The following is a 12,014-nucleotide window of genomic DNA, read 5'->3' as shown; positions in this document are numbered from 1 at the left end:
ATCTGGCAGTGACCTTTGCTCAGGGCAAATCACTCTTCCTCCCCATAATAAAATACTAAGTCCGGTGATCTGGTCTTGCCATGTCCAGAAAGGTTTCAGTTCTGGCTGTGATGGCCCCTTTGTTTCTCCTATTTGTTTTAGTTTTGCCAGAACTGGATCATGTTTGCTTCCACAGTCTGATATTGTCAGCAGTAAGCGGAAGGGTGCCCACAAAGTTTAAAAGCAGAACGGCTTTTCCAGTGGTGGCACCACTGGGGGTGTATCTGATAGCAAGAGGTGGCTCAAGAAATCTGCATTTGCTACTTGGCCTCCCAGATGGTATTCCACCTGAAGCTATGAGCAGCACAGCCTTGTCCTCTTTGAGAAGTCTTAGCTGGGGTTTGTGGTCTGTCTCTTTGAGAAGTCTTAGCTGGGGTTTGTGGTCTGTTACTATTACAGATTTATGTCTGTAAAGGTATTGATGGAAATTCTCACGCCAAAGATGACCACCAAACTTACCTTCCCTATCTGGGCACATTTACCTGCCTCAGCCAAAATCCAGGCAGCATAAGCTATTGGGCATTTCTGTCCTTTGGGACATCTGTGAGCCAACACTACCACAATACTATATGGGGAGCATCATGTCTTGCTTGGGATCATAGTGTGCCAACACCTTAGAGATAACAGCTGCTTCTTCACTTCCCTGAAGGCTATGTCTTGGCTGCACGACCATTTTCAAGGCTGCTTCTATTTTCCCCAATAAAAGATGTAAGGGTGCTAAGGTGGAGGCCAGGTTACATATGAACTTTCTGTAATAATTCACTGATCCAAGGAAATACCTAAGCTGCAGTACTGGCATGGGAGTCGGGGCACCTTTGATCGCCCTTACTTTATCTTCCAATGTGTGTAACCCTCTGCAACCCAAGTTTTTCCCTTCTAAGATGTACACCCGCTTTGGAGAAATGTCTAAGGACTATGTTTGAGTTCTCTAACCGCTCTTCATTGGTCTTCCCTGTTATTAACATACTATCTAGATAATGGCAACCTGGGGTAGACCTTGTAAAATATTCACCATCGATGCTGATAAATGGCACGTGCTGATGATGTCCCAAATGTCCGTTTCCTATATTAGTACAAACCCTTATGGGTATTACTTGTAGCATACTTCTGGGAATCCTTATCTAACCACAATAGCAGATACTCATACTCATGTCTAGCTTTGTAAAGGACAGCACCTTCCACCAGCTTTGCGTATAAATTCTATATGCGGGGGATTGTGCATTTATCCAGCTGCAAGAAGCAGTTTACCATTTGTTTACAATCTCCACAAAGGTCAATCAACCTGTCAGGCTTCACAATCTGTCAACTGTACTGGTTTCGCGATTCTTTTGCTTTCCAGCCTCCTGATTGCTGCCTCTTCTTTGTCACATAAGGCAAATGGCACTGGGCAGGTCTTGTAAAATCATGGAATTGCTTCCTAGTCAACATGTTGTGAAACTTGAAAGGGTTCAGAGGATGTGGTGGAGGCTGGTACAATTGCAACATTTAAGAGGCATTTGGATGGGTATATGAATAGGAAGGGTTGAGAGGGATATGGGCCGGGTGCTGGCAGGTGGGACTAGATTGGGTTGGGATATCTGGTCGGTGTGGACAGATTGGACCGAAAGGTCTGTTTCCATGCTGTACATCTCTATGACTCTATACAGGATAGCGTTGGCTCCTTTGACAGTCCCAAGACCTTCCTGAAAAACATCTCAATATTTAATTAGAATTTCACTCAGGCAGCCATTTTCTAATGGAAAAGTGTTGAGCCAATTGAGGTGAATCTTTCTCAACCAAATTCACCCCATCGGGCTTTGACCCAAGCCTTTCACTACTAATCAGACACTGAAGCAGCTGCTTTTCGTATGAGCCCAAACCGAAGTTGTACCCTTTATCTCTAAAGATTCTCAGAAACCATTTAAGGTTCTCAGTCAAGTCAATGTCTTACACAAACTTATGGGTTGGAATCCAAAGCAAATTTTGTTAAAAGACTGGTTCTGCAATCAGTGATACAGCCAGGCAGTATCAACCACCATTAGAACAGGGTGACTGTTAGATGTTTATTTTGTTTCAGGTTTGCTTAAAGATTTGTAACTCGGGCCGGTTGCTATAGTTGTGGGTATGTTCGCTGAGCTGAGAAGTTGATTTGCAGGTGTTTCGTCCTCTGTCAAGGTGACATTTTCAGTGTTTTGGAGCTTCGTGTGAAGCATTGCTGTACTGTGTTTTCTGGAACTTATTTGTTTCAGTTCCTGCTGCTTTTGGTTCCAGTTGTTTGTTGTAGTGGTCGGTATATTGCATGTAGGTCAGTGCTTTTGTTGATGGAGTCCATCGATAATGTCATGCTTCTATAAATTCTTTGGCTGTCCTCTGTTTAGCTTGTACTATTATTGTTATGTTGTCGAGTCGAATTTGTGCTCCTTGTCATCTGTGTGTATGGCTACTAGGGACAGCTGGTCGTGGCTTTTAGTGGCTAGTTGTTGTTCATGAATGAGGATTGCTAGTTGTCTGTCTGTTTGTCCTAAATAGTGTTTCCTGCACTCTTTGCATGTACACCATGTTTATCTTGCACATGATGGGCAATTGAGTCTTTTGTCCTGGTGAGTTGTTGTCTGAGCGTGGCTGACTTTTATGGGCTGTCATGAATCAGAGTGGTTGGAGAAGTCTGACTGTCAGTTCAGAGACATTTTTTATCTCAGGTCGAGTGGCTAGTGTGTTAGGTCATCATCACATTGTTTATCTGCAGATGAAGTTGCGGGGATTCCATTCTTGATGAAGACTTTGTAGAGGTGATGTTCTTCTCTTCACAGGTCAGAAGTCCTGCATGTATTGTCGCCCTTTTGAACAGGGTCCAAATGCAGCTTCTCTCGTGTATGTGTTTGGGTGGTTGCTTTTGTAGTTCAGGATCTGGTCTATGTGTGTGGCTTTTCTATACAGACAACAACTCACCAGAACAAAAGACCCAATATCCATCATGTGCAAGGCAAACATGGTGTACAAGATTCCATGCAAAGACTGCAGGAAACACTATAGGACAAACAGGCAAACAACTCGCAATCTGCATCCATGATCATCAACTAACCATTAAACACCTTGACCAGCTGTCCCTAGTAGCCATACACAGATGACAAGGATGACAAATTCAACTGGGACAACACAACGAGAATAGGATAAGCCAAACAGAGGATAGCCAGAGCACGGCACTCATCCATGGTCTCCATCAATAAACATTTTGACCTAGACCCAATATACCGGCCACGCCAATGAACAACCGGAACCGGAAGCATCAGGAATGGAACTGAATCAATTCTAGAAGACACAATACAGCAACGCTTCACAGGAGGCTCCAAACCACTGAATATGTCACCTAGACAGGGGACAAAACATCTGCAAATCAACTTCCCAGCTCCGTGAACATATCCACATCTACGGTTTATTTTGATTGGTTCTGATTTGGATGTTGCTAAAGAATTCAACTGTTCCAAACCAGATGGAGTTGGGCTTTTCAAAGTGTGCACTCTCCTGAATGCAGTCCTATGAGTTCTGTTACACAGTTCAGGCCTAGTAGGATTCTTTTGCTGTCTCAAGTCTGCATATCAGTAGCAATTACAATGGCTTGCTGATCCAGATCCTGAAGAAAATGTTTGGTTTTGTTTTGGGGTTTGCACTGGGCTGGCTTAGAGTCCCACTGTTTGGAGTGATCTTGAATGAAGCTAGGCAATTGTCTTCACGAAACTCAGTCAGCCTGGTGAGGGTGTCCATTTCCCTCAGCATATCCTGTAACTCATAAGCTCCACTTGCCGCATTTACTACTGATAAAACCAGTTGTAGTGCCTGTTTGAAGTGCAGTTGGGCTTCAACTAGTAGGCACTTTTGCACGGCTACATTATTAGTCCCTCAAACCAAACGGTCTCTCAGTGTCTCATTAAGTGTTAAACCAAAGTCACATTCTTCTGCCATTCATCTTAATCTTGTCAAAAATCCTGACATAGATTCCACAGTTCCCAAACCATTGAGTAAAACTGATAGCATCCCAGAAAAACAGGAGAGTTGGGATCATAATATTCCTTAACCAAATCTATCAACTCTTGAAAGGTTTTAGTATCTTGTGCCCACAAACTGTCAGGCCAACAACCGGAAAAGCTCTCGGTCCACAAGCTGTCAGGACTCAATGCTTTTCATCTGCCACAATGTCATTTGCCCAGAGAAAATAACAAATTCTTTCCACATATTGGGCCAAATCTTTTGACAGCAGGATTGAATGAGTCAATCTTCCCAAATGGTGCCAGAAATGCTTACCTCAACTTAAAGGTGACATTTGGGACTAAATTTTTTCTTGTGGCCACTGAAATAACTCCCCAGAGGCCAGCATCCCATCATCGAGTCACCTTTATTCACGTGCACAGTACTTGATACTGGTCCAACTTCCTTAATGCCAGCTCTCAGAATGAACAGAACATAAACACTCTCTGTTTTTTTTCCAGCTCTTAGAGACTTTATTTTACTTTATTTTATTTTGTATTTTTCCTGTTCTTTTCTTTTTTCTTTTTTATTTAACCCTCACACTACTGCCTAACTGCGGTAGTGCTTATTTTTTCCCCAGCACCCATGGTGTGTGTGCAGGTGTGAGATACAGTGAGAGACACAAGGTGCACGAATCTTTATTCAATTTCCACCACCAGGAAGATAGGAAAACACCCAAGTGGCCAGTGACAAGCAGTGCCCTTCTTAAAAGGCAATGTTGTGTGATCAAACAGTGAAGGGGAGGGCAGGGATTAAACCAAAATAGAGTTGGAGGGGGAAATAATGCACTCCACACCCTGCGGCACCCACCTCTCCCTAAACAACTCCAAGGTGTTGGTGGAGACCGCGTGCTCCTTCTCCAAGGACACCCGGGCCCAACACTCCTGTTTTTTTTTGTTTTTTTTTAAAGACACCCTTTTTTTTGTTTTCTTTTTTTTTTACTCTTTTTCTTTATTAACCCCCACACTACGGCCTAACTGCGGTAGTGCTTATTTTTCCCCAGCACCCATGGTGTGTGTGTGCAGGTGTGAGACACAGTGAGAGACACAAAGTGCACGAATCTTTATTCAATTTCCACCACCAGGAAGATAGAAGAACACCCGAGTGGCCAGTGACAAGCACTGCCCTTCACAAAAGGGCAATGCTGTGTGATCAAACAGTGAAGGGGAGGGCAGGGATTAAATCAAAATAGAGTTGGAGGGGGAAATGATGCACTCCACTCCCTGCGGCGCCCACCTCTCCCTGAACAACTCCAGGGTGTTGGTGGACACCGCGTGCTCCTTCTCCAAGGACACCCGGGCCCTAACGTAACCGCAGAAGAGGGGCAGGCAGTCGGCCCTAACAACCCCCTCCACGGCCCGCTGCCTGGACCTGTTAATGGCCAGTTTGGCAACACTCCTGTTTATTTTTTTTTCTTTCTTTTTCTTCTTTTTCTTCTTTTTTTTTCTAATTTTTATTAAAGACACAAAGTGCACAAATCTTTATTCAAATTCCACCACCAGGAAGATAGGAAAACACCCGGGTGACCAGTGACAAACACTGCCCTTCACATCAGAGGGCAGTGCTGTGTGATCAAAACAGTGAAGGGGAGGGTAGGGACTAAATCAAAATAGAATTGGAGGGAGAAATGATGCACTCCACTCCCTGCGGCGCCCACCTCTCCCTGAACAACTCCAGGGTGTTGGTCGACACCGCGTGCTCCTTCTCCAAGGACACCCGGGCTCTAACGTAACCACGGAAGAGGGGCAGGCAGTCGGCCCTAACGACCCCCTCCACGGCCCGCTGCCTGTATCAGTTTATGGCCAGTTTGGCGACACTCCTGTTTATATCTGTAAGCCAGATCTCCCTTATTGGACCAGATTAACAAGTCACCTGGCCTAATGTCACTTTTGAACGCTTGGTCAGTAACTTTGCATGTTACAGCACTTGAAATGCATATTCAGACACCTTTTAAATGAAAACAAAACAATGAGCTGCGGATGATGGAAATCGATGGAAATGGGAAGGATGGCACTGTTGTCTGGTAATAGGTGGGATCGCACTGTTGTCTGCTGTACCGATTTCGACGTTGCGGACGTTGCGGGAGCTGAATGCCAGCTATCGGTCACCTCTTCCTACCTCCCCCGGACCATGATCCCGCTATTGAATACCAGGTTATTGTGTCCACAGCGTTCGCTAATTTCATGTCATTTGGTCGAGAGTGTGGTGCTGGAAAAGCACAGCCGGTCAAGCAGCATCCAAGGAGCAGGAGAATGGATGTTTCAGGCAAAAGCCCTTCACCAGGAATCACATCAGGAATTCCTGATGAAGGGCTTTTGCCCGAATGTGGATTCTCCTGCTCCTCGGATGCTGTCTAACCTGCTGTGCTTTTTCAGCACCACAGTCTCTAATCTAATCTCCAGAATCTGCAGTCCTCACTTTCACCTCGTTCGTTTCATTTGTTGTTCATCTCCTGGCCCCAATACCTCTTACCTCATAGTTCCCCAACCTTGCGCCGCAGATTGTATCTCTTCCTACTTCAACTAGTTCCACCAATATCTTCCTGCTCTTGTATTCAGTATCTTAGCTAATAACGGAAGGAATTCTAGATGCCTCCTTAACCACCTTATTAAACCATCCTGCTACCTTCAAGGATCTCTCACTTTCTCTCTGTTTTTCAGAATTGTCCCATTTATTGTGCATTTCTTTGCCTTGTTTGGCCTCCCAGAATCCATTATTTTACGCTGCTGTAGATTGAATTGCATTTGCCACTTTTCTACCCATTTGATCTGATAATTGATTTCTTCCTGCAGTCTACAATCACCTTTCTCACTATCACAACCAACCATGTAACCAGTTTTTGTGTTGTCTGAAAGCTTTTTGATCACGCTGTTATATTTACGTCCAAATCATTAATATGCACCAGAGAAAGTGGGGTTCCTGATGCAGAATCTTATAGAAACCCACTGAAGCTAACTGTTTTGTTTTTATTTCAGATCTCCAACATATCAATGTTTGCTTTTACTCCAAATCTAATGGCTTGATAGGTCGTTTCAGAGGGTAGTTAAGAGTCAGCCACATTGTTGTAGGTTTGGAGTCACATACAGGCTAGACCAGGGAAAGATGGCAGGTCTCCTTTCCTAAAGGGTATTTGCGAATCTAATAGAGTTTTGTTTATAGCAATTGACAGTGGTTTCATGTCATCATTACTAAGATTAGTTTTTTTTACATAATTCCAGATTTATTCATTGTATTTAAATTTCAGCTGCCAGAGTGCAATTTGAGCTAGTTAGCATTAACCTGGGCCTCTAGACTACTAGTGTAGCGGTCTTACTATGAAGCTACCATCTCCCCCTAAATAGGTAGGATAGATAAATCTCTAAATATAAATGCAAAATACTGCAAATGCTGGAAGTCGTAAACAGAAACAGAATACTAGAGAAAATCAGGGTCTTGCAGCACTGTTGGAAAATGAAACAGAGTTAATGTTTCAGTACTTCAATTCTGAAGAAGTCATTCAACTCAAAATGGTAACTATGTTTCTCTCTCCTTAGATGCTGCCAGATTTGCTACTTTTCTCTGTCAATCTCTAGGATTTGATTTAAGTCAGGAAATTGAAGATGTATGTCCAATTGGCTTCAGGAATTATGCTTATGTAGTTTGGGTTTATAGAAAGAATTTAGAAAGAGAGTCTACACAAGAGATCTTGAGAAAATGAAAATGCACTGACTGAGGTAACTCTTGAAATGGCTGACTAATTGACTGATGGGAAACAATAGGGATAAAGGAAATACTCTCTCATTCATGGAATATCACAAATGATGTTCCTCTGGGAACTTTTTTTTATTCTTACATAAAATCTGGGTATTGCCAACTGAGCTGGCATTTATTGCCCAGCCCTAGTTGTCTTTGAGAAGGTGGAGGTGAGCTGCCTTCTTGGACCATTGAGGCATTTGCTGTAGATAGATCCACAATACCTTTAGGGAGGGCATTCCAGGATTTTGACCCAGCAACCCTGAAGAAATAGTATTTTGTTTCCAAGTGAGGATTGGAGGGTATCTTGCAGGAAATGGTGTCCCCAGATTTCTGGGGCTTCAGATTTTAACCAGGTGTTTTCATAACTTGGATGATGGAATAAAATTCTATAGCCAAGTTTATAAATGATATGAAGATATAAGGCACAATAAGTGTACAAGAGAACAGGTGGTTCAAAAGTAAACAGAGGGAAAAACTACTACAAGTTGTGATCTTTGTTCAGAGGTGAGAAGCTAAACATTTTATATTTGAATTGGAATAATTTCTTAATTGAATCCATGTATTAAAAGTGATAAATTAATTCAATAGATTAGGTAATGGGAAATAATTTTGTTTGCATTTATGCAGAAGGAGAAGCCAAAATGTTCAAATTACAGCTAGGCCTTTCAAGTATAAAATTAGGATTTACTTTTAACTGAAAAATTGGAACACTTCCTTAAAGACTATAGACTTTGGGGGCATGTCTCTTGAAATTTTGAAAACGATAGACTTGTGTTATGTCAGGGCATTAAACAATAAAGAAGCCAAGATAAGTAAGTGAAGTTGAGGTCGAGGTGAACCAGAATTTGGCTGAATGGTGAAATAGGTTCAAGGGGTTGAATGGCCTACTATTATTCCTATGTCTGTTATTAACTGTGGGAACTCTGATCACATCAATCCTAATTTTCCTTTCACCCATCTAAACTTTTTCCCCTTTTATATATGGAGAAAGTGAGGACTGCAGATGCTGGAGATCAAAGCTGAAAATGTGTTGCTGGAAAAGCGCAACAGGTCAGGCAGCATCCAAGGAGCAGGCGAATCGACATTTCGGGCATGAGCCCTTCTTCAGGAATCCTGAAGAAGGACTCATGCCCAAAACGTTGATTCTCCTGTTCCTTGGATGCTGCCTGACCTGCTGCACTTTTCCAGCAACATATTTTCACCCCTTTTATATATGTTTATGATATAAAACAGTATCATGAATTTGCTGCTTATTATCTTTTACATATCTAGGTTTGTCAGATACAACAAATTATTTTGAGAGTTATGTGAATTGCTTTGGTAATTTTGTATTGGACATAGTGTTCTGTAAATACATGCCTTCATTCTCTTAAATCCTCTCTGTAACTTTTCAGATGATTATCTCTCATCCTCAATGCCTGGTTTAGCCCTGTGATTCCGTCTTCATGACTCATGTTTGAGTCTGTGACCAAAATTGAACAAATTATTTCAGATTTGATCTGACTACAGCTTCAGTACAAAAACTGAAAGAAACGTGGATGCTGTAAATCAGAAACTAAAAACCAAATTTGCTGTAAAAGTTCAGCAGGTTTTGCAGCATCTGTGGAGAGAGATCAAGTGTTAACACTTCAGGTCGAGTGACCCTTCCTCAGAACTGGGAGGGTCAGGAAAAACTCATGAAGGGTCACTTGATCCGAAATGTTAACTCTGATTTCTCTCCGCAAATGCTACCAGACCTGCTGAGCTTTTCCAGCAATTTATTTTTGTTGCAGCTTCAACATTTTTTTTCATTTATAAAGCTTTTTTGTTTGTGAATAGATAGATTGACTGCCACCTATTTAACTGATACAGTGCTTGCTTCTATCTGCAGCAATTCTGGCAGATGTCTAGAATCTTTCCACAATGCTCTTAAAATTAACAGTCCGCCCACAAACCTGAAATTGGTGCAAGAGTAACAAGGGAATGACAGTCTGTCCTCTAGTGTTGACATGCAACATGGATCCGTGGTTACACTACAGCTTATTGCATTTAGAGTGATAGGTGTACAAAGTCTCTGGTTTAAAGGGGTGAAGAGATTGGGTTTACAAATAGCCAAAAAAGCATACAAAACTAGCATATGCCTATTAGCGTTGAAATGTGATATAAAATGAACTGATTGTTAGACTCTCGGGACTCACTCTGGTATAATAGTCACATTTCAGTGGGTTTCTGACAGAGGAGATCTGAGGGAAATGTGGTTTTAGAATCCGTGGTCTTTAGATATTTATACTGGGGTTCACAAGGGAAGATAAAGGATTTGATTGTGTCATTATTTTTAATGTAGTAATCTTATTTTAAGAAGAAACTTGCAAATGATTTTTGGTATTTATAATAAAAAATTTAAATGGCATCTGCTGGTCAAGATAAATGCAAGGTGAAGTTGTGGTGCTCTAACAACTTGGTGCTGTTTCACCACTAATCATTCAGGAGAGCACGTTAGTTGTAGTGAGGCACAGGTAAAGCATCTTGATTTCTCTGAGTCATGGTACAGTGTAACTCTTCTCTTTTCCCCCCATTCCAGAAGCAAATCTGCATCAAGTGGCCCAGCAAATACTAATGGTGTGCAGGCAGAATTCTTGGATTATGACAGATTGAAACAGGTGTGTTGATGGCTTTTCTATATTTTTTTCTTTTCCCACATTATTTAGTACCACATACTTCTCAGTGAATTATTGTTATTCCTCTGGCTTAATTGAAATTATAGTATGTTTGAATACATCTCTGCTATTGATGGTGACCAATAGTGCCTGTAATAGCTTTGAGTTGCTAGATGTATTCTGAGTCTATCCACTTCGCATGGTAGTAGTACCATACAATACAATTAGTTTAGTATCTCATAATAAACTGCTGCTTGACTAATTTTAACACAGCCCCTAGATGTTACTAAGGAGAGCTTTGAAGGGTCAACTTAATAGAGTGTAGCTTTGTTGTTTCCAATATTTAGATTAGTGCTGGATGGACCTTTCACTTTTCCTGTAGAGGTTTTATATAACTGGGTGGCTTGCTCAGCCATTTCAGAGGTCATTTAAGAGTCAAATAACGTCCTTGGAGTGTGTGTAATAATTGGAATGGGATTTCTGAGTACAGTACTGCTTTGACATTGAGTTTGGCTTGTAAAATTTCACCATGTTTATGCAAGCTAAAAACAAAAGGCTATCCTACATAATTCAGCTTCCTTGCTCTTGGCCTTATTTGTTTTAGGGAGTTGCCACTGATGGCATCCAGTGTTTTCATTATCCCTAATCGCAGAGGACAGTTAAACATCAACCACATTGCTGTGGAATCACATGTAGGCCAGATCAGTTAAGGATGGCAGATTCCCTTCCCTAAATAACATTTGTGAACCAGATGGTTTTTTTACAACAATTAATAGTGATTACCTGATTACTGTTTAGATTCTATTCCAGATTTTTAGTCAGTTCAAATTACACCATCTGTCAAAGTTGACTTTGAAATTGCGTCCCTAGAATCCAGAACCTGGGGTTCTAGATTCCTAGTCCAATAACATTACCACTATTGCTATCACTTTCCCCTAAATCCTATAGCCTATGACACTTGAAGTCCATATTCAATTGATTATTGAAAGGAATGATGGCTTTTACCTCTACCACTTTTTCACGCAATGAGTTCCAAATTCCCACCATACTCTGACTAAAGTTCTCCTCAGCTCCCCCCAGCTTATGTTATATCTACAGTTCCTTGTTCTTGATTTCTTTGAAAAGAGAAAAACGTAATTCCTACACATTATCTAGAACCATCTTAATTTTATACTAAATTCAGTATGAATATAAGAACTAGAATCAGGAGGAGGCCATTCGGATCTTCTAATATGGTCTACCATTCAATCAAGGCATACTACAGGGATCAGTGCTTGAATCCCAGTTATTCACAATGTATGTTCATGATTTAGATGAGGAAATTAGTGTAATATCTCCAAGTTTGCAGACAAGATAAAGCTGGGTGGGAAGGTGAAGTATGAGGAGGATGCGGGGATACTTCAGTCAGATTTGGGTATGTTGAATGAGTAGCAAGTGTAGGGCTGATGAAGTATAATGTGGTTAAATGTGAGTTTATTCACTTTGGTAGCAAAAATGGGAAGGCAGATTATTATCTGAATAGCAATAAATTGGGAAAGGGGAATGTGCAACCAGACCTGGGTGTCCTTGGACACCAGTCTCTGCCTGATTGTGTGAAGAATT

General features: G+C 41.5%; 1 protein-coding gene across 7 annotated transcripts in view; it reads left to right on the top strand.

The window, feature by feature from the left end:
- enah (ENAH actin regulator) overlaps positions 1-12,014 on the top strand; it is a 398,339-nt gene that overhangs the window by 374,457 nt on the left and 11,868 nt on the right. For all 7 annotated transcript variants that reach the window (XM_043687390.1, XM_043687387.1, XM_043687385.1 and 4 more), the window contains one exon: positions 10,337-10,415. In XM_043687390.1, coding sequence (XP_043543325.1) covers positions 10,337-10,415 — 79 coding nt within the window. The remainder of the gene's footprint in view (positions 1-10,336; positions 10,416-12,014) is intronic.

This window comes from Chiloscyllium plagiosum, chromosome 3 (assembly GCF_004010195.1).
Source record: "Chiloscyllium plagiosum isolate BGI_BamShark_2017 chromosome 3, ASM401019v2, whole genome shotgun sequence".
Lineage (NCBI taxonomy): Eukaryota > Metazoa > Chordata > Chondrichthyes > Orectolobiformes > Hemiscylliidae > Chiloscyllium > Chiloscyllium plagiosum.
The sequence above is the reverse complement of the archived record's forward strand: the minus strand, read 5'-3'. Positions and strand labels throughout refer to the sequence as shown.